The 24,316-nt window shown below is 37.3% G+C and overlaps 1 protein-coding gene across 2 annotated transcripts in view; it reads right to left on the bottom strand.

Moving 5' to 3' along the window:
* The window catches only part of LOC131034889 (uncharacterized), a 61,201-nt gene extending 37,759 nt beyond the window's left edge, over window positions 1–23,442 (bottom strand). For both annotated transcript variants that reach the window (XM_057966497.2, XM_057966498.2), the window contains exon 1: window positions 22,603–23,442. In XM_057966497.2, coding sequence (XP_057822480.2) covers window positions 22,603–23,185 — 583 coding nt within the window. In that variant the 5' untranslated portion in view covers window positions 23,186–23,442. The remainder of the gene's footprint in view (window positions 1–22,602) is intronic.
* Between the last annotated feature and the right edge of the window lie 874 nt (window positions 23,443–24,316).

Raw genomic sequence — 24,316 nt, 5'->3', positions numbered from 1 at the left:
CCCCAATAGCAATGACAGCTCTACTCTCCAAGTCTCTAATGATAACTCAATCAAGGAATGAACTCCACAGTCTTCCTTGCTGCACCATGAGTGATTTGATAGATGGAAAGAAGATTGTTTGTCAAGTGAGGTACACACAACACATCACTGAAGGTGCCATCCCCAATATCAATTGATCCCTTCCCAATTACATTCATATATGTATGATTGCCCATCAAAATCGGTGGCATGTTGCAAGGCTCAAATAAAGAGAACATAAATTGCGAAGATGCCATATGATGAGAAGCTTCTAAATCTAGAAGCCATCTCCCTAAATCATGACTTGTAGTAGCACAAAGAGCTTTTCCTTTGTTCTTACTAGTCCCAAAAGTGTGACTCCTTTCCTTATCAAATTCTGCTTGTTTGGAAGAAGAAGCTAAAGTAAACATTCTAGGAGGCAAATTGATTCTATTCTTCTCAAGAAGATGCTTCAATTCATCAATATCCTTCTTGTAACAATGGTGTTCATCATGTCCTAACTTCTTGCAATATGTAAATGTAAGTTTCTCCTTCTTAATGATTTCTTCTTAGGAGAGGATGTAGAGCCTCTTTGTTGAGAAGAGGAAGATTGTGCTCTATCATTTTGTAACTTTCGCTTTAATTGCTTGTATTTCTTGTTGGAACCTTTCTCATGACTAATTACCAAAGCATGTCACTTGGATGACTTGAGAATACCCACTGTGATCAACTTTGTTTGTTCAAGCATCAACATTTCTTTAAATGAATCAAATGATGGTGTAGTGTAGGTACTCCCCATTGTCAATTGATGAGTGTGAAAACTAGAAACAAAAGTTGCATATTCAGGAGGCATCTTCTCCAACTAATTGAAGACCAACTGTGCATCCTTCTTCTTAATACGACAATCCTTGAGTTGTGCTCTTAGCTCATTTGCCTTAGTGGCATAGTCTTAGATTGTATCAAAATCCTTAGGATCCAAATTTAGGAGATCACTTTCAAGTGTGTATCCTCTAATCTTATCAACTTGACCATACAATTGAAAAAGTTTATCCCAATCTTCCTTGATTGTCTTACACTTTTCAATGGGAAAGATAAGATCAGGAGATACATACTATCTCAATGTTCCAACAGCCTAATGATTTAAGCCTTTTTCCATAAGTTTACTCCATGCATTAACTTTCCAAGTTACATAATTATGTAGAGTTAAAAGTAGAAATTTAGGAGAACCTATAACTGAAAATCAAAAGAGCACAAGAGAGAGAGAGAGAGGCACAAAAACACAAGACACCCCCAATTCACTCAATCAAGACCCCCCCAAAAAAGGTGATTTGGCACTTTATACTTAGTGCGTGTACAATGGCCACTTGGAAAAAAAGGTAAAGTGGATTTCTAATTTCATTGTTCACAACTACCTCAATCAAGCTATAACAGACTCAAATCACTAATGCAAAAGACCAAACTAAGATCCAAGCATTACATTTGCCAAAATAAACTAGATAAGGCCATGTGTTGAAAGTGAAATCTTTGATCACGGTGACTACAAACTAATAGCACCGCTATAAAATACAGAAAAAATCATGCACTTTGAAAAAAAAAATGCACCTGAAAAAAAATCTATACAAGCCCAAACGATGCCCCAAAAGTTGCAAAAATGGTGATTTTATTAATTTCTAAAAAAACCGTGTATGAAAATCAAAAACCTCTTGCACCAATGTGAAGAGCATGAAATTCTAACCCAAATCAAAAAAAATTGCTTGAAAAAAGAAATTCGGATGACTGAGATATCGCTGTTTGAAAATTGTCTCTGTAATTATGACGTTTGAATTGCTACCACACATCAAACTTAAAATGGCTCTAAATTTGGCCTCCACGGTCAAATTTGGATGAAACAAAAGGCAACTCTGACTTTCTCAAACCTTTTGAAATCAATGGTGACCTTAGATCTAACCCAACAAGCTCCAATTTTAACCTACAACAAAAAAGCCATGAATCCAAAACTTGGAAATTGCTAAAAAAACTCTCCAATGGCAAACCAATGGCACTCTATCAGCTCGGATACCATGTAAGAATTGGCTATGAAGGTAGCCACCCAAGATCTAGAGGCATAATGGAAAGCACAATAACAAGAGAGAAATAATGCAACAAGAATAAATTGTATTCTCATCAATGATGCAATACAAATGGACCAGCTGGGTAATTATTACATAGGAGCTAAAGAATGAAAAGCAATCATCCCACCTAAAGTGGAAAAGTGATCACATGATAACACTAATAAAGGTGGATCACCCACCAAAGGTAGAAAAGTGCAACCACGAAAGGTATGAAAAATAAATTGAATGAATGATTCAATAATCGGATAATTACATTGAACAATATACACACGTATATATAGAGGTTACAAGACGATGTTCTATAATTAGAACATAACATTAAAGTAAAAGACTAAAGAGCTAAATGCTAAATTAAGCGTGAAAGCTAAATTAAGCTTAAAAGCTAATTACGTAAAAAAAAAGTAAATGACCATTAACCAAGGAACTAAAAATAGGTGACTAACATAGAATTAATTAAATATTCTAATACCCTCCCTTTTAATGGTCATGCTATCTATCACGCCAAGTTGCCCTCTAAATTTGAGAAACTTTGTCAGGCTCTAGGACTTGGTGAGGATATCTACAGTCTGATCTTCTGTAGGAATGTACTACAATATCACTAATCCATCTTCAACATGTTAGCGGATGAAATGACAATGAAGCTCCACATGCTTTGTCCGCTCATGGAAGACTAGATTTTTGGCTAATTTTAGAACCCCTTGATTATCACAAAACAAGGGAGTAGGTCCTGGTTGAGACATTTGCATGTCTGCAAGCATCCTACGAAGCCAAATTGCCTCACATGCTGTATTAACAGTTCCCGGATACTCTGCCTCACATATCACCTGTTGCTTCTTGCTGGTCCATGTGACTGCACCTGTACCCAAGCTGAAAACATACCCAAAAGTTGACTTTCTGTCATCAACACAACCTACCCAATCTGAGTTTGTGAAACCAACCAGCCTAGGATCTTTGCTTCTGTTGTACAGAATGCCAAAATCAGGAGTGCCCTTCACATATCTAAGCACACGCTTCGTTGCAACCCAATGTTCAACTTTTGGGGCTGACATGAAGCGAGAAATATAGCTCACAGCATAACTAATGTCAAGTCTAGTGGCGGTGAGATAGATGACGCAGCGCACTAGTTGCCTGAATGAAGACTCATCCACTACAGGTGAATCTGATTTGGCTGATAATTTGAGCCCTATCTCCATAGGTGTAGATGCAAGTTTACAATCTTGCATTCGAAACTTATCTAGTAGGCTCTTGGCATACTTTGACTGAGAAATGAATATGTGGCTATTAGTCTGCCAAACCTCTACACCGAGACAATAATGGAGAAGTCCCAAATCTGTCATATCAAAATGCTGACACAAATTCTGTTTGACCTGCATGATCAAATGTGTTGCATTGCCAGTAATGATGAGATCATCAACATAGACTACTAGAAATAGAATATCATCACTAGTATGTTTGACATACAAATTGGGATCTGAAGGACTCCTCTGAAAGCCTTGATCAATCAAGTACTTTATCAATTTTGATGTACCATGCACGAGGAGCCTGTTTGAGGCCATAGAGTGCTTTGACTAGTCTACATACCTGGTGTTCCTTACCGGCAACCTTGAAACCTGGAGGTTGCGTCATGTAGACATCTTCCTGCAAATCACCATTGAGAAAGGCACTCTTGACGTCCATTTGATGGACTTTCCATCCAAATTGAGCTGAGAGAGCAAGGACCCTTTTGTCTCCTCATAGTCGATGCCCTCCTTTTGTGAAAAGCCTTTTGCCACCAACCGAGCCTTGTACTTATCAAGGCTTCCATCAGCTTTATACTTGACTTTAAACACCCATTTGCAGCCAATGGGCTTCTTTCTTGGAGGAAGATCGGACAATACCCAAGTGCTGTTTTTCAGAAGACTATGTTGCTGTCATGTCCCCTCTTTAGCTCTGTCTAGCAGAGACATGTGAGTCAGCTTATTATGGGGTCGTGTAGGCTGACAGGGTTGGACAGAGACCCGGTATGGTTATTCAGTGTTGGAGACTTGGTGTTCTAGCAGTTATTGATCAATTGGGAGACATTCCTTGTTTTTAGGAGGCAGTTCCTACTTTTTAGGAGGTTTGATCATGCCCAAGGTTGGGTCTCCATGAGATGCCTCTTTGGGTTCAGTTTCAGAGAGATCGGGCTTGTTTCCTAAATTTTAGGAGCATCCCTAGATTTTAGGGATGAGACTACCAGTGAATCCTTGATTTCCGACTTCAGTCACAGACAGGTGACAGGATGATTTTAGGGTTTGTAATGTCAGTTGGGCATTTTGTGGCTATTTGGGTTATATTTTTTATATTTCCTAAGTTAGCGTTTAATAATTAAATAAGGCTAAGTTGTTAGCCATTTTGGAGTAATAAGGGGATTTTGGCCTCATCTGGATGCGCATCCTATTGTGTGATAGCTCGTTGGAAAGATCTTGAAATTCTTTAAATCTTTCTCTTTGGTCTCAGGGCAATTCAGTGAGCGGATTTCTGTCTATGAGAAAAAAGGTCATTTTCTAGTAACATGACCACTTTAAAATAAGAAATTATAACATTTCCACTAGACCACGCCACTTGGAGACAATTAGGGTTCGATTTGCAATTGAGAGGGGTTATAAGGGGATAGGAGCTTCATTCTATGATCATCTTTTGCATATTTGACAACTTGTATGAATTTGCTCTGGAGAGCGATTTCTAGACTGGGACGCAAACCCCAGGATTAGGATTGGCTGGGACGTAGCCCTCAGCAATCTTTGGCACCGGACTTATAAGGCATTGTGCGTGGTGATTAAGGACAGAGGCATCAATTCTCAGTAGGGTTTCAGCGTAGCCTACCATCTTTCCAGTGGAGACGTGGTTCATTGCAGCTGGAGGAATGCCATTTGCAGCAAATACACCACGTGGTGTATAGGGTATTGCTTGTATTCACTTCCAGTGTATGTGGGTTTGGAGAACATTCTTCATCTTCCAGTTTGACTTCGAATTTGTATGAGAGCTTGGGAAATACATTGGATTCATTGTTTGGCTTTGTAATTCAGACAAATCTGCCTGGTACGATTTGCAATAATTCTGACTTTTGCTGTATAACTCATTTATTTCAGTATGGCTTCATATTTGCTGTTATCTATTCCTTCCTATGCTATAAAACAATCAAAAACACAAAAGTAAACAACCCTTTCTGCACTTCTGTCTAGTTCTGTAAGAAAAACTTAAATAAACAGGAAAACAGAATTAAAAATAAAAAAATTACAGCAGGTTAACAGCAAAGATCTATCAGGGATCTTTCAGTTGCTTAGCTACCATAGCCTTTTCCCATTCAGGTACACCTTTAGCCTCTGTATATGTTTGAGGCTCATAAATACTATGAATGTTGGCCATAAGAGCAAAATTAACTGTGTTGCTTGCTCTTACCTATAACTGGTCTACCCTCAATGAGCTTATCATCATGAAGATCACCAATGGTCTTGGCCCACCACTTAGGCCGGAGAGTAGAACTACCAACATCTGTTGCAGGATGAAGATTACCTGGAATATCTGGAGCGAGCTCCTCTGGATGTGGATCTAGAAGATCCTAAGGAAAGTCAGGGGGTGCAATGTCATGCCTGGGAGACCCCACAACTTCAGAGTCAACTGAATCCCTCCCATCAGGTGGAGCTAAGGGAAGACGAACACCCATACTTACAGCCTATGGAGGCTGATCCTCAGTGCTCAAATCAGGAGAGGAAGGCTGAAAAGGCCCTCTTTCTTCATCAAATACTACATCTCGACTGAATATGAGGCGATTAGTGTCTATATCAATCAGCCGATATGCCTTGTGGTTGTCACTATAGCCAGTGTACATCAATTTCTGACTCTTTGGATCCAGTTTGGTGCACTTGGCATCTAGAATCCAAACATAAGCTATAGAGCCAAGAACTTTCAAATGACTGATTTTTGGCTTCCTGCCAAACCAAGCTTCCTCTGGAGTCATCTTCTTAATGGCCTTTGTGGGAGACCAGTTCAAAAGGTAGACTACAGTGAAGACCGCTACCGCCCAAAAGTGTTCTGGAACATTTCTATGCTCCAACATAGACCGGGCCATCTCAGTGACTGTACGGTTCCTGCACTCAACAACACCGTTTTGTTGTGGGGTGTAAGGTGTGGTAAGCTGATGCTTAATGCCATGTGATGCACAAAAGTTGGTGAACTCTATAGAACAAAATCCCCCTCCATTGTCGGACCGAAGAGTGACTATCTGATAGCTAGACTCTTTTTCCACTAAGGCCTTAAACGTCTAAAACATGGTAAACACCTCAGATTTCTACTTAAGAAAATAAACCCACATGCATCTGCTGAAATCATCAACAAATAATATAAAATACCTGCATCCAATGACTGATGGAGTGTTCATGGGACCATAGATGTCCACATGAATGAGCTGCAAGACCTTGGATGCTCTCCAAGCGTCTCTGCAAACTCCATGATTCTGAGTTTGAATCTCAAGTAATCCTACGACTAGATCCTCTCGAACCAACTGAGAGAGATAGTGGACACTGAGATGCCCATATCGTTGATGCCAAAGAGTGTTAATGGAAGTACTACTAGCTGCCATGGTGAGCTCCTAAGAACCAATAGAATCAACAAGTCTATAAAGACCATGATCCTCAATACCAACTGCAATTGTAGTGCGAGTCTCTCTGTCAACAATGTTGCACTTGTGCAACCCGAAGACGACATCAAGCTGTGGTGAATGTTGCATAATCTGACTGGCTGACAATAGATTGAGCTTCATACCAGGTACAAAGTATACATTAAGAAATATTAAATCCCTCCCACCAAATGAAATTTGAACATTGCCCTTGCCGACAACAGTATACTCTTCGCCTCCACCAAAGATCACTGAATTGGTGAAAGGCATGTAGTCTGTAAACCAATCCTGACGATGTGTGAAATGTCGAGAGGCTCCAGAGTCAATGTACCAGGCTGATGATTGAACATCATCAGAGGAGGTTTGGGCCATGAACACATAGAATGCAAATTCCTTCGGATCAGGATGCGTGGCAAAATTGCCTTTCTTCTTGGACCCTCCCTGTTTGGATAGCTGGGATGCTATCAATTTCCGGCAATCTTTCACCAAATGGCCATATATATGACAATAGGAACACTGTAAGCTCTTCTTTTTGGAAGACTGTTGAGGTTGACCTTGACCTTGTCCTTTCTGCTGGAAGGACGGAGCTTTACCCTTGTACTTATGCGAAGTTGAGGCTGTGAAAGCATGTTCGGTGGATGAACTAGCACTGCTTCCAAACTGCTTCTTCCATCGATCCTACTGTAGCAGCTTGTTGCAAAGATCAGGAAACTTCAAATCAACACTAGTAGAGGAGATATTGAGCGTATCAATGAAATGCTCGTAGGATCTGGGAAGGATTTTCAGCGTGATCACTACCATATCCTCTTCCACCATGGTTCGGCCTATAGCTTCCAACTGATCACGGATGTCCTTGATCTTCGTAAGATGTGCCTGGATAGATGACTTCTCATCCATCATGATAGAAAACAGCATATTCTTCAAAAAGAAAGCTCGGCTCTTATCAAATGTTTCATGAAGATCCTTCAAAAGATCCTAGATCTCTTTTGCTGTTTTACCTGAAGGCACTTGTGGGAGTTGATCATCTGTGACGAAGAGTTTGATAAGCATGACAGCCTCTCGATTCTTCACATCATGTTTGTCTTGATCATCACCTATTGTTGTAGGACGAGATTCCTTGCCCAAAACAAGTTGATCAAGGCAACAATACTCAAAGATGGTAAGCATATGTTGTTTCTAGGTGTTGTAGTTGCAGACGTTGAACTTCTGACTATGTTCCAACATGATGTTGGTTAATGATGCCATCACGGAAATCAAGGTTGATCGAGGTCAACTGAGTGAAAGCAAGAGACAGAAGAATCTGATTTAAAAAAAAATCAGAATAGAAGCAGCTGCTGAAAAAATTGAAACCCTATTGGAGAAACTGAAAAATGATTCCATAATCGGATGTACAACATAAACGGCACCCAGAAGACACCAAAATTCCCAACATCCACAAAATTAGCAAATATCGCTGACTATTTTTAAATTCCAAGGCAAATTCGCAGGCACAAAAAACGAGGCACCCATAAAAAATCTAAAACCAGCCCAGAAAAGCTCTCAAAAAACCCACCAAGAATCTGAAATCAGATTGCAATTCCGATGGCTCAAAAATCAAGGCACAAAAAACGATGCAACCAGAAAATCTGACGATGACCCAATTGAGGTATCTAAAAACCCACCCAAGAATCTGCAACCAAAATAAAATTTCGATTTGAACTAAAGGGTCAAAACCCTAGTCGAAAATTGCAGAAACCCTAGGAAAATTTTCAATCTGCAAAAAAAAACCTCCAGGTTGCAGGCACGAAAATCTCCAAAACCCTAAAAAAACATGAACTACTGCAAGCCAAAGAAATTCACCCACGAACCAGAAACCCTCGAAATGCTCAAAAAGCCTTCAAAAAAGCAAAATCGTTTTTTTAATTAAAAAACAATAAAAAAAATCTGGAAAATATTCCAGAAAGAAGGCCATGAATTTTTACAAAAAAATTAGCCAAACTTTAAAGAATCCCATCGACCCGCTCTAATACCATGAAAAATAAATTGAATGAATGGTTCAATAATCGGATAATTATGGACGATATACACACATATATATAGAGGTTACAAGACGATGTTCTATAATTAGAACATAACGTTAAAAGACTAAAGAGCTAAATGCTAAATTAAGCTTAAAAGCTAATTATATAAAAAAAAGTAAATGACCATTAACCAAGGAACTAAAAATAGGTGACTAACATAGAATTAGTTAAATATTATAATAAGGTAGAAATAATAATGTAATAACATGATAAGTCCACCTAAAGTGGAAATGCTCCAACAACTCCTATGTAGTTCCCTAAGTAAGCTTAAGTAAAGTGTGATTAGGACCTAAGGGAGAAATAACCAAGGTAAAATAGCTTAATTACACCAACAAGTACCCATCCCTATCTCCTAGTAACAATTATAAGATGGTAGTGATTTCAGAGATATCTTTTCTTCATAAATTATTCCAACCATGTATACATAGAGATAAGCAAATGCAATTCAAGGTATTCTTGAAAAAGATTAGACACAATCAAATGTAAAGTTAGAATATCTACAACTACATTTGTGTTATTAGAATCCCAATCAGATCCATATGTAGCCCATAACTTTTTTATTTTCCCAATTCCCATTAAACATGGCAAGCAACCATAAGAGGATATTGATGACATCATAAATTAGGAAAGTTGAAAAAGTTAGTACCTATTTCCTTTTCCAAGTAGACTATAATCCTGATGCTTCCAACCCTGACGTCTATATTATTTGTATGGATTGACTATGGTAATATGGCATCAAATGATTTTTCTGATTCTCTACCATGAATTATGATGTATAATTGATTACAATACAATTTAGTAATTCAAATTCTCGATACCATTTTCAATCTTTATTGTGGATAAATTTATTTCAGTTAGCTTCTCAAACTCGATAATAGATTTCATCTATGATCCATAGGGATTGAAAAGAAATGATAATTTTGATCTTTTTTATATTTATAATTTTTATATAAAAACCCCAACGCTTTATTCATGTTTCCTGTTACTTATGCATCTCCAAAGCACATATTTCTACGTACACAAAAATGAAACTGGAACAGAAACACTACATACATATAGTAGATCATTCTTTGTTTTCACATGCAACTATAAGATGCACAAGGAATGAACTCTTTCCATATTGAGGGGCAAAAGTGTAAAAGTGATAATAATTTAAAGGTAGTAACAGTTGACCCTTGTCTACGACAACTTGCAAAGAACTTTCCCCAGAATCGCACTGAAGTGAAAAACTCAAATTAGGGTATTCCATTAAATGAAACGCAGTAAAGGGAAAAACTCAATTTAGGCTATTTCATTAAATGGAATACATTCCAAACCTACAAGAATCAAAACATTAGTCATAACACCTGCTTACAGCATTCAAAGGAAAACATTAATCAACTTAAGGAGGCAAAATATCTTCTCGCTCATTCTTATTCATTTTATGGTCCTCAGAAACAACCATCAAAAGAAGTCTTAAGGCAAAGAATCAAAGGCTTAAAACACTTAAAGACGATACAAATCTCATGACAAATCACTTACTAGATACTGTAAATATATCCTGATTACATGCAATTGAGAAAGATGTTGATGGTTATGAAGATTTCTTTGCTTTCCAAGATTATGAACAGATGTGGGATTATTTTGAAAGGAGAAATAAAAAGAAGTATTGTTAGAGAAATAAAAAGAAGTATTGTTAAAGATACACTGACGTGATGAGACCAGTAGCCCGATTTCAGTTTTGTTTTGCAGTTCTGGATACAATTCTAAAACAGCACACGTAACTGCAAAAGTTCTCAACATTTTGATAGCATGCAAGAGATGACATAAAGGATTTTGCAAGAATAAAAAGGGAAATTTACCTGAAATTTAAAGATGGGACAATTGGGTGTAATTGAAATACAAAGACAAGGTGCAAACCTGTGTGACAAATGGATAGGGATAATGACAAAATAGGATGAATGTTAGACTTTCCTTGTTAGGCGTGATATCTCAGTGGTTCTTAATATTTGTCCTTAGCTAATACCATTTTTTCCGTCCACTCACTCTAAATAAAATTCATTAAAATGCCCAAGAGTAATTACAGATCAATGAACTAGATTGGATAGAAGTTGGCACACAAACAGCTTACAAGTCAAAACTCTACTTGACAGTTGCCTAATTGTCGAGAGGAAATTGTTGTCCATTGAATCATGGATTGAAGATAAGACAGTTTGTAAATAACTATTTACATGTGCTGGAAATTTTGTCATTGATGTCCACTTGTAGTTAGTGGTGTTGCAAGTATCTGTTCAGTTTATCAGATGTCTTGTTTGATCAGATATGTTCTATATCTGTTTAACTTTAGATCAAATATTTGGATCTGAGTTCTTTTGTTTGATCAGACTTGTCCCAAATCTGTCTAGTTCAAATGCTTGGATCTGCGTTTGTCTAAATGGTCTTTGTTCTGAGTCTTCAGACTTGTCAGGACAGTTATAGTTTGTTTGCAGAGTCAGGTCAATGGAATGTTGATCAGTTCTGTCAGATCAGTTATACAAGTTCAGAGGTACAGCAGTGATCATGATTCAGGACACTTGTAACTGCTGTTTCAGAAATGTGGCATAGGTTTATAACTTTATGGAGGATTGAATTTGCATTGCAACTGTAACAAGGAAAAGATTTTAATTCCTTGTAGTGAGTCTCTTCATCTCCAGCACAGCCTTCTAATCGGTACTAGATATATTTATGGCTGGCCGATAAGGGTTATTTAGAAACTTGTGTGCATAAGTTGTAATTTTTTGTTTCTTAGTTGATGAGCACAGGTTGATTCCAATAATATTCAGGCACGGAGCTCCTACCCCTGACGTATTTACTTTTCCTGGAGTCGGGTGGTCAGTAGACTTAATTTACAGCAGTTATATAATTCTTCAGCGATGTGCATATATTCTGTGTTGGGTTTTCTATGGAAATGTGACTGGGACATGATCTGGTTCCAGCTGTGCAGTCCAACTATACAAATATTGATACTTCGGTTTATTCATAACTGCCAAGTGATGAGAGACTTGGTTTATTGGTTGAAATGCTCTGTTCAGTCACCTGGTGGTTGATGTTCTTGTTGGTGCATCAGAAACCTATAAGGCAGGACTTCGTCTCTTTTGCAAGAGTCGTTTTTTTAATGAGTTCGAATGATTGACAAAACAGTTATTGTCATTGCTCAGTATAGATAAGAATTGTGAGAAACGGGGCACAGAAGAAAAAAGTATTTGGACTCTATTCATTTCCGGCTGAGTGTGTATGACACGTGTCTGAGCCGTTTTTCTTTAGATTCCTAAAATTAGTGTTGTGTTTCTTTCTTGGAGCTCTGTTGCCTTCATGAAACCGTCTTTCTTTGTATGAGACAGATGCTTAATGTTGTTTGGGTAATCACTGAAAAGTTCTTTTTTTTAGGAAAGAGGTCATACAATGTTTGCCATCTGTTGTGATCTTGAAGTGATTCTGGAAGTGTGATATAGTGTGATGTGGTAGAAGTATGCTAAGTTGGTGTTTTATTCACATATGGGTAATAAAGTGATGTATTGTAGGTATTGAATCAAGTAGAGAAGGCTACAGAAGTTTTTGAAATAAGTATGACACTATGTTCTGGAGGGAAAGAAAAACATTTGGTAAAAATGGAGTGAAAAACTCAGTCAATGAAAATAACAAGAGGCTGTCTGTTATCAGTCTGAGTAGAATTTTAAAAATACGTTTTTCTTTGTGCTCTGAAAATGCAGTTATTATTATGGGTATGGAGTAAATATTGAATTGTAAAGACAGTCCTTTGTGTTCTAAAGATGATATAGTGCTAGATACAGATTTGTGTATTTTGAATGAGGGATAATCCTGATTTTGTCTCTCAATTGAGGTTGGTGCCTCATCTGGCTCAAGTTGGTGCTTCAGTTGTTTGGAGTTGGTGCTTCAGTTGTTTGGAGTTGGTACTCCTATTTGTAATCTGAGTTGGTGTTTATTGGGTTGAAGCCCATTTTTGATAATAAAAGCTATTGTGTGTGCCGTGGTTTTTTACCTGAGAGAATTTTCCATGAGATAAACTTTGTGTCAGCTCTGTGTTTGTTTGCTCTGCTTATTTCTTGTGGTTTTAATTGTTAATATCTTTGAAATACTGATTCACACCCCCCCACCCCCTTCTCAGTATTTCTGAATTGGTTTTCAACATGATGATGATTTAGGTAAATCACAAGGAATAAAAGATATTTTTAAACTACAGAATTATGGCAAGATCATGAATAACATCAAAGAAAATCTATTAACATTTGTTTTCTCAAATTAAAAGCAAAGAATTACCAATATTAATGGAAAGATAAGTCCGTTTCTTTCTTTTAAATGATTCCCATATTTATAAGCTGCTTGATGCCCTATAGGAGATGGACTTTGTGCGACTCCCATGCAAAGGAGGAGGTGAATCAATTAGCTTGGCCACAAAACTTTCATTAATCCAATCAAACTTGTTTACTTGGTCCTTGGTCAAGAAAGATTACCATCAAAAAATAATTTGTTAAATGGGTAGACAAGTTTTCTTGCTGTTTTGTTCCTTTGCCAAGTATGCTTGGGCCTTTAAAACATTTGAAGTAAAGCCTTGTTACTTGGCCAACTAGGATGAAAGTTTGCGATATTAGGTGTTGTTACACCTTAGTTTGCTACATTTCACAATGTGTGGCAACCCTTGAGCACCAAATCTTCAGTAGCTATAGTGTATTTATGAAGATAGAAATGATATAATTGTTGGTGTTGGAAATAAGCCACACCCGGACCGACAATGGATTGGTCCAAGAGGGGCCAGTAGCTCAGTGGTAGAGCAGTCCAGCAGCGTATGGAAGGTCCTAGGTTCGAGTCCTAGCTGGTCCATGTCTCAACATGGTATCAGAGCCAGGTCCAGGCTAGGAGCCCCAAGCACACGAGAGGTGTGGCTTAAGGGGGGGTGGGGTGTTGGTGTTGGAACTAAGCCACACCCGGACCAACGATGGATTGGTCCAAGAGGGGCCAGTAGCTCAGTGGTAGAGCAGTCCAGCAGCGTATGGAAGGTCCTAGGTTCGAGTCCTAGCTGGTCCATGTCTCAACAACTCTTCTTTTCACTAAGAAACCCCAAATTAACAATTATGATGCTTTTCCAGGTAGAGAAGATGCAATTCAAGATTGACCACCTCTAACAATTTTTACACTGTTGGGAAACAACTGCATGCATTAAAGCCCTCTGCTTGGAGAGGTTCAAACTTCAAAGAGACAGGTCCAACTTCAGTAAGTAAGAGAAGGCAGTGGCATGAGTGATCACGCCAGGGCTTGGACATTTTCTCGGCCAAAGACTGTTGACCACCTCTAGCAATTTTTACACTGTTCGGAAACAACTGCATGCATTAAAGCCCTCTGCTTGGAGAGGTTCAAACTTCAAAGAGACAGGTCCCACTTCAGTAGGTATGAGAAGGCAGTGGCATGAGTGATCATGCCAGGGCTTGGACATTTTCTGGGCCAAAGAAAAGGAACATATGCCTACCTGAGCTTTTAAAAGCATTTTTTAATGAGCTGCTTCTGGATATGATTGTGTGACTTTTTTTGCATCATTTCGGATCACACTCTGTGATCCATCATCAGGATGTATAGAGAATGTCAGGATATGAAAGAACCATTTTTTATGCATTTTTTATATTTCTATTTTCCATTTAACTGGATTTTTCATGTTAACATTGATGAATTTGATAGGGTTAATCTGGATCTTTATAGATTTTATCATATTGTTTGCTAGACTTGGTCTTAAATATTTTATTTTTAGTTCTTGGAGTCCTAACTAGCTATATGGTACTTCTGAATCCCACTGACTTATTTTGCCCATTAGAGAAGCTTGGTGTAATTTTCTTTCAGCAATTAACTCCCATAATTGCTAACTTGCCCCACTGTTGCTTGTGAGAGAAGCGTGAAACTCCCATAATCTAAGCACTGCCTCTTTGAAGGGTATTAATTGCTGGTTGGAGGTGCCATGATCCCTGGTGACTAGTTGTACCTGTTTGGGGTTGAATTTTTTATATTTAAATGCCTTTAAGTGGGGCATACAGCCCACTGTACCTGCTGTACCAGAGTATCTCAGACCTGCACATGTCTGATATTTATTTCCAGCTTGATGTTTCATGCTCTCAATGAGTTATGTGTGTGTTGGAGATGTTATTTAGATGTTGATCAAGTTTGTGGTCATTTTGGTGTGTATGGATTGACCAGGCAAGAATTTTCTGAGTGAATACTTGCTACCCAACCCTGTAGCAGCATATTCCAGGGCATATCAGACCTGCACCAGCAACCATATTCAGCTTCATTTAAAGAAAAATGTTGTTATTTCCAGTTGGGTGATGGGTTTATGAATTTGAGCATCTTGGGAAGTGTTTTTAATAGCACTATTTTATGTCAGCACTTGTTACAGCAGTTGTTCAATGTTTATTTGCTTATGGACTAACATTGTAAGCTTTGGATGGTCATACCACTGAACAGCTTTCCATTTCCTAAGTATTGTTATTGTAACACTGGATGGTTTTAACACCAATGAGTTGGATTTCATTATTGATGGTACTTACCCCACTGAACAAGTGGTTTGTTGTAATCGCCTGTGATGAACCCTTGCTGGTTCAACTCTTCAACCTGCTGTAATTTGTAGATCTTCTTTGTAATTTTTAATTATTAAGATGGTCTTTCAGAAATCTGAATTTAATCAACTGAAACAATGAATTGAAGAATTTAGAAGCATACCCGTAGGTCCTTAGCCGATTTATTGAAAAGAAAGAATAAATAAGCAACTTACAAAGTTCTGATTTTTATTCTGAAACAATTCAGATCTGCTCTTATTTAAATACTAAGACACCCAAACAGTGGAAGATGGTGCCAATAAATGAGCAAGCTGTGTGTTTGGGAAAAGAAGCCTCCAAATCACAGAAGAATCAAACACAAAACAGTAAATAGGAAAACCCTACAACAAATTTGCCTTGTAAGAAGCCAAATCTGCCCCAATTCAATTCAATTTGACTTCTGAATGAAGCCAACCAAGCTGCAACAATTCGATTGATCTTTCACAATCTCAAAGCTACTGAATTCTGAAGAATGCACGCTTTCCAAAACAGGTCCAAACCCTAGCCGCCATAGCCAAGTGCTCAGAAGAAAATGTCAAATGCTCAATATCAAGAATGAGGTTTAATTTCCATCTCGGCTGCCTAAATACCCAAAAGGTGCGATTTTGGGCAATTAGGGATTTAAAAATAATAACTTGCTTTTAGGGTTTCCAACTTAACCCTAAAAGCAACGCCTAGCTTAGGAGATAATAATCTTTCACTTAAATAAATTTAAGTGATGCACTTTATGATTTTATATTAATATTTCATTAAAATATTAATTGCCTGTGGAACCACTTAAAAATTCATCTCTCTCTCATTATTGCTCGGAAATTGAATATGTCAGAAGCTAGGGCCACCATTCGCCATGCCAATGAAAATAGGACCATGTCTATTTTTAACAATTTTTCCCTAAAAAATAGGAAATCATCATAAAGTGTCAGAAACTGATGAAATGAAGACTAGAACTGAACTCAACACTGAACTAGAACAAATAGACAAACCACTCCTCAAGATACTGCATTACTGACCCCTTTATCCATACTCTGTTAGCCTACAAGGGTCCAAAAATAGGCTGACTCCTCAATCCCAAGTCCCTAACTAGGATGGGGACATTACATCGCCCACCACTGAATAAGTGGAAGAAACTTGATTTATTCTTAGTATTTGCATGAGCTTTCCCACTGCTAGTGGATGTGCCCATAAGCTTGATATTTACTTCCAGATAGTATAAGCTTTCCTGTTGAATAAGTAGATGTGTCACTCACTCACCACTGGACAAGTGGATGATGCAAGTTTAATTTCCAGTAATGTACGTGCATCCCACTGTATAAGTGATTTTGGCCAGCTTGCCGGCTAAAGCTTTCGTTTTAGCAGCTTGCTTTCAATAAATTGTAATCCAGAACACTGTATACTCTCAACTTTCCTTTTTTGGAATCTAGGTGATCAGAAAGTGGTAAGGAAATTGTCATGCATTTCATTTGCAGTTGAAGCTAACATATTTTCAAAAAAAAATTGAGGTTGGTTATTACATAATAGGCCATCACTAGGTTTATAATTGTTTACTTATTAATGTAAAATATTCATCATACCATGTTTCTGATAATCTAGGCTTAAGTTTGATGCAAGTACTGTCAAAGAGTTGTTTACTGGTACTCCCTTTCTTGAAAAATGAAGCCAGGCCTATACATATGGATAAACCACACTCGTGTGGTATCAATCTAAAGAAAACGCAAGACACATACGGTAATCTATTGGGTATTAAATGAACACCCTAACTTTTCTTTCTAAATGCTATGTGAGACATGGTGATTGCAATGATGATGATGATGATGATAAATTATGTCATGAGCTGTACCTAATCCGCTCTATATTGTTGATCTGATTTGTTTAAATTTAATATTATCGATCTGATCTATTTAACCATATCAATCTGATTTGTTTACTATTCATTGATCTGGTTTATTAATGATTAATAGCATAGTATCAGTCTGATGATTAATAGCATAATATCGATCTGATTTATTAATGATTAATGGCATAATATCGACTTGATGTATTAAATGTTTAATTAGTGTACATTTTAATTAATGTCTGTTAAGAAACGGTTTAACCCAAAAGACACATGCATTGGACAAGACCAGTCCTTTCGAAGAGGCATGTTTCTTCCTCCTAAAGGCTAGGGGATGGAACAGTCCTTGAAGCAGCGAGCATAAAAGGAAAGATTGAATCTGCAATTATCATTAAGGCAAGGTAATACTCTGGTATGAGGTTTCTGTGCATATATCTGATAATACTTTCTGCATACTACTATTAATAGCAGATCACTGTTATGATTAATCAATATAGTATACTGCATGTTATCTCCACTCTGCTCATTTCCGATTCATACTCCGATTCATACTATGTGATTGCTTATGGCTATTTAACAGGGGATATGTGATATAATATGATATATATATATATATATGATTATTGTATTCAGCCATTGTTGGGAGATGAAGGATTGCAATAGGGAGAACAGTGTTGGGGTCACCTTCAAGCATGACACCTCATATGTATGGCAGGGTCCACATGAGGCCAAAGGGGGGCAAAGGTGCTCTACCTTTGGGCCTAAGAGGGTTAGACTTAGAACACCCTATTGAGGAAGTCCCCATCCTCTCCACCATGGTGATAGATGGGATCACATGAGTAGGAGAAGGTGGCTTGATTGAGGCAGAATGGTTGTTAAGACACCCTATCAAGTGTGGCTTGATTGAGAGAGAACGATTGTTAAGAAACCCTATCAAGTTACCCATCCTAGCTTTCTATGATTGGGATTCCTTTAGTTATGACCTATTATTCTGATCTCTACATTTACAGTTGTTTGTAATTGCAAATTGCTTTAAGTTTCATCAATAATTGGTCTTTCTTTACTTTACAGTCTTTCTACTTTATGAATCATAATTAGTCTTTCTTTACTTTATAGATCATGATCAGTCATTCTTTATTTTATATATCATCATAGTTAGTATGTTTGAAATTATTAGTTACTTATATGTTATAATTAGTAAATTAATTTCCTAACTTGTTTGTAGGGTCTACTAAAGAGATAAAGGTATTCCTTCTCTAACACCCTTAATAGCTAAGAGCTTAAGAATTGTAATCTAGGGTAAACTAGGGCATTTTACAAAAGGGGACATTACAAATTATAATGTTCAGGAAAACTGTAATGTCCCCTTCTCATTGATGACCTTCCAGTGTTCCATTAGCCTATTCCAAAGACCCGTAGGCTAGGTGGAATAAAGAATGAGGGTCCAGCATTGATGAGGCGAGAACTTACTATTTTTAGTAAGTCAAGGAATGGCTATTTTGGCGATACTGTCCTATTGAGCTCTCCATGCTCTGTCACTGGGCGCGATGATCATGCTTTTTGGAGCATTAGTTCTTGACTTACTATTTAGTAAGTGGCAATGTGGCATAATTCTATTTCTGGCAATGGACAGGGTCGTGATCCTGCAGCAATTCAGTGGTCTTCCTGGCTCAGTTTCATCCGGTTTTGGCAGTAATCAGTACAGGAGTCATATGTGACACAATTAAATATTATTTCCTTATCCTAAGGTTTAATATTTAATTAATCTGATTAATTGCTACTGATTTATTGAATTTGGGATTAATGCCTATTATCTCCTTAGCATTTGGCGAAATTCATGTGTAATAAGGGATGTCGAAATTATTTAGAGGAATATTATTTTGCATTGCATCTTTAATATTTGCCAAGTGATTAACATGGGTCGATGCCTTTTGGTGTGAAGTTTGACTTATGGGAATGGCGCTACACTTGGGGTCCATGTGAAGTGAAATAAAATGCAAATGAAGGAAGAGGAGTTTGGAGGAATTTGCATTTGAATTTTGATGGTGAGAAGTTATAAATAAGAGCCTTGGGCTCCCATTTCAGGCATCTTGAAAATTTGTAATGTTATGCTGCCGGTTTGGCGATAGAACTTGAGGCTTCGGAGTGCGTCTCCCTAGTGCTTCCCAGTTTCGTACTTGAAACATGGTACCTAGCTGTGTGTTGTATTCTACTACATTCTCAGAGCTTGCCATAGTCATTTTTGGTGTTGAAGCCATTCTGAAGAATTGTTGTTTTGCCTGTGGCTGAAGTACATTTTCGATCACACCTCTCTGCTAAAGCGATTAACGGTTATGGGTATCAACTGTATCCTCCTTCCCAACAATGGCGATACATTTTGTGAGTTTATAGCAATTTTAATTGAGTTTTGAATTTCCTAGACCAAATCAAAATTCTTAGGCTAGGCGTGGGTTTTTTGTTTGCATTGGGATGCGTGCCAAATTAATGAAGGGTTTTTGGTAACATGGCTTTGGTTGGTTGTTATTGTAATTGATATAGTGTGGGTTTGGGACTGGTTTGGAGTGATTTGGATGTGTATTGAGGGAGGTATGAGCTTTTTAGAGTTTTCATAGGCTGCTGGTTTGTAATTTCAGCCTGCAGATTGGTTTTAGCAGAAATTTATGTTCTTATGGGAATAATCTGCATTACTCTCTTTCTCTTATCCGCTGAAAAAGTGGAAGAGGTTGGCTTGCCGCCTACTATTAAGCAAAATTGTAATTTCAGTCCTCCCACTGCATAAGTGGTCAAGTGATAGCTATGTGTAATGGTCCTCCCGCTGCATAAGTGGTCGAGTTGAGGTTGTTATGTAATTGCAGTCCTCCCACTGAAATACTGCAGTTGAGTGATTCTTATTTTTGTGTATCTTACTTGGCTGGTTCACCGCCAAGTTTTCTTGTTCTCCCGCTGGATAAGCGGAAGGGGTTGGCTTGCTGCCCCAAGCATTGCATTGTGTTTCAATTTCTTAAGCTAATGATCCCCTCAACACCGTATGCTCTCACCTTCCCACATTGGGCGCTTGGTGATCAGAAAGTGAAAGGGTTACTTTCCCAGCATGTTTCAGTTTATGATTTCTAACCTTAACGGGTTAACTTCTTGTTGATGTTTATTGTTGGCCTTAAAAATCAAAAAAAAAAAAACTAGGATACTACAAAAACTTTGTCTATGTCTATCAGATATTTGCTTCTGGATTTGATTGTGTGTCTTTTTTTACATCAACGTTTCGGATCACACTCTGTGATCCATCATTAGGATGTAAGAGTGCCAAGAGATGTAAGAATGACAAAATATTTGCTTCTGGATTTGATTGTGTGTCTTTTTTTGCATCAACGTTTCAGATCACTGTGATCCATCATTAGGATGTAGGAGAGTGCCAAGTCATTAGGATGTAAGAGAGTGCCAAGAGATGTAACAATCTGTGATCCGAAACATTGATGCAAAAAAAGACACAATCAAATCAAGAAGCAAATATTTGATAAACTTATGGATTGTGGAAATCTAATGAAATTAATTTATCTATGTCTATTATTGTCTTTACACTTGTTGAAATTTATTTCACTTATTGATTTAGGTTTTCATGTATTGATTTATGATTCGAATATCATCATGAAAAAAACATGCAAGCAAAAACTGTGTTTAATCTTTTATCCATAATAGACTCATTCAGTATTTGTGGAGTCGCTATTCAGAATCAATCTTGGTGAGTCTAGTCAAGTCTGCCAAAATATAAAATATGAATATCAATCCTCCTTGCATGGGTTTGTCAAATAGGTCCGAGCCATCAATAGTATTCTTCTCTCTTTCAATTACCTCTCTTATGCATTTGGTGTTTGTTGACTTTGTACCATGCATGATTGTGTAATATCATTTTTAAGTAATCAATAATATGTTTTGTAATCGATCTTCATGGAGTAATGGTACACAAGATCCCATCTATCACAAGATTGAATGGTACACTTGGCACTCATAGCATCTAAGTAAGGATCACGAAGGTGAAGAGCCAAGATTTTTTGGAAGGATACATAGCTTTGTAATATAGCTAGAGTTTCTCCCACAGTCAAGACCACTTAGCTTGTTAAATTATCTTTTCATATAAGAAAACATCATGTTTTCCTCAAAGCCAATTTTCAAAGAAAATTATTGGCAAGGTCAAGCACCCACGTGAATGGGGAGACATAGGATGTTGCTAGAAGAACAATTCATACTACTTGGAAATTTGATGGAGTATTTTCTAAAGTGTAAAATAGCAGACAAATCAAATAAGTTTCTATATGAATTATATGTACAGCCCAAGTAGGCTAGCGGAAGGTGCATGTAATCTATAGAGTCTCACAAGTTCAAATCCAGAAGAGTGTAGAGTGTGTGTGTAGCCCATAACAAGAGACAATTTTGAATCCAAGGGTGCTAGGGCATGTGCGTAGTCCATAAGAGCAGGCACAAGTTTGAATCTAAATGGGGGATAAAGCATGTCTATAATCCGTAGTGGAGACACAGATTCTAATGTCATGGTGGGTAAGGTATAATTGCACTGCATAGAGTAGGCACAAGTTTGAATATAACGGGGAGCCAAGAATGTATACTCCATTGAACAATACATAAGACAAACAGAAAAACAATCCCTTTGTTGACTTTCACAAGGAAGATCTCATACATCAAATCTACATCTCACTTTGAGGTGACCTCAGATACTACCATTACAATTACCTTCATTTACAAAATGAAGAAAAGAAAAGAAAAATAAGGTTTACTGGAATTACTTGTAAAATTCGGTATATCTATTAATTTATGTACAGCTTACTCAGTATACTTCCAAATTTTGGCGAACATATTACTTACATCTTACTCGGTTTACACCTAAAAATTGTCTTGTAATTGCTTCTACGTCTAAAAATCCTTATTTCAAATTGGAACACCTCTAAAATTTGGTGAATATATTTTCTTCAAAATTTTGGTGATCGCAAATTAGCGAGTAAAATTTCTCGAAGTTTCTGGAAAACTCCATGAAAAATTAGCCAACGGGAAAAAAAACAAGCCATAGAAGAGAAAAAGTTTTGCCATCTTCACAAAATTCACTACTGGCACGGTAAAGGAGTAAGCAGGTCAGCATACAAATTGGAGTTTCCAAGTTGAGCTCTACGGAAAACAACAAAAATTCAATAAACTTGTGTCGCAAAATCCATAAAGTCTGTTTTTTTTTGTTAAAAAGATTATCCCTTCAACTCATTGCCAAGGATTGGGTGATCTGTAAATTTAAAAGCTAGACATTGCAGAAATTTAAATCCTCTAAACAGCAAAATTCATATAACCACACACATACCTGAATCCCTAACCCAAGACGGAGGTTCATATTCCCCTAATGAAATGAAGCCATCATGGTTCTTATCATACAACTCAATGTCTCGATCAGTGCGGTGCATAACCTCATTCAATGCCTGGCGCAGGTGCCAGTCCTTAAGCTCCTGGTTGCTCAACAAACCATCGGCAGGAGCCACATCCACATTGGGGAAAAGCATGGTCAGTCTGTGCGACACATTGAATCGATCCTCATCGTTGAGATAATCCTCCGCATTCGCAAAGTCCTCCCATTCGGGCTGAGATTCAGCGGCAGGAGCAGTATCATGATGCTGATGATTCTCATTATGATTATATTTGTCCTGCTCAATATAATGGCGCTCCCACTCGCGGTCCTCTCTGCGGCGTTCCATTTCGGCCACCAGGGGATCGAAGGCCACAGGCTCATGTTTAGTGTAAGAAAAAGAGGACCTGAGCTTAAGCCGCCTTCCAGGGCCTACCCTGCGGTGTAATGCCCTGCTGCCACCATTGCTGGAATCGTTTCCTCCATTCCAAATGAGTACCAGGGCTACAACGCCCAGAAGTATGTATACATAAAGGGCCTTCATTGTAGGCGAATTTCCCTTCGCTTCTGTAGATCTTTGGCACCACGAAATGTGCAGTTGTCTGAGTTATTTCAGGGAATGGATTTAGTAATGGTGTGTTTAATTTAAGTAGGGCCCTCCACATGCATTTTTTCGCCGTTTCACACGAAGCGCTGCGCCGCCGAATCAGGGAAATTGTCTTTCTTTTTCTGTCGATTCCGTTAGCTTTAAGATCTCTCGCAAGTTTTCGTTATGAATTTTTAGATCTCTAGGCTAGCCTGTGCGAAATTCCGTTAGCTTTACTAGAATTGCCTAATTAATTGTATGTTTATATTTTTTTCTACTAAAGTAAATATCAAGCTTTTTAATTGAAGTTAAAAAAATTAATTGGTAGGCAGTTTTATTGGTGGAGGAGTTATCGTCGGTTTTAATTATTTAAGATATTTTTGTAAATTTTTATTCATTAGTACTTGTATCAAAAGGAGGTGAAAAGGTTATGTTATAATAATAAATGGAAATCGTTTTCTTATTTACAACTATCATATAGGTAAATTAGTGAAAGATATAGGTAAATTTAAAACAATATGAAGAGAAAAAAATGAACTATTATTGACGTCTACTAAATATGACTTGTAACATGCTAATATGAATTGTTCTTTTACTAGTTAAAATGCATGATTTTTAAGTTTTCAAATTACAAAAAATCTTTTTCTCCAACCTAATTGGCTCAAATATTTTTTAGGTAATTAAAATAATATTTAGTATGTTTTATCCACATTTAATAAACACTCATTTCATCTTGGTTATAATTTTAAAACATTTAATAAATTTAGAATATACTTCCACCTAATATTCATATTTGTTCATTCATTTAGTTCAATAACAATTATATGTGTTTCATAGTCTATAGACTATAAATTTAAAGTTTATGGATTCTAACTTATAGTTAATTTAATTTATTTTATGATGTAATTAAAACTCCAGAGATATATATGTTTAATTCATATTGATATCGATGACTAGATAGATTAATATTTTTAGGATTAGTTTACACTAGTAACCATGTTTAAGGTTTAGGGTTAGTTTACACCACTAGATCTATTTAGAGTTTAGGATTTAGGGTTAGTATACACCTCTCAACCATGTTTAGTGTTT

The sequence above is a fragment of the Cryptomeria japonica genome, chromosome 10 (genome assembly GCF_030272615.1).
Source record: "Cryptomeria japonica chromosome 10, Sugi_1.0, whole genome shotgun sequence".
Taxonomy (NCBI): Eukaryota; Viridiplantae; Streptophyta; class Pinopsida; order Cupressales; family Cupressaceae; genus Cryptomeria; species Cryptomeria japonica.
This window is presented reverse-complemented; position numbering and strand designations above follow the sequence as displayed.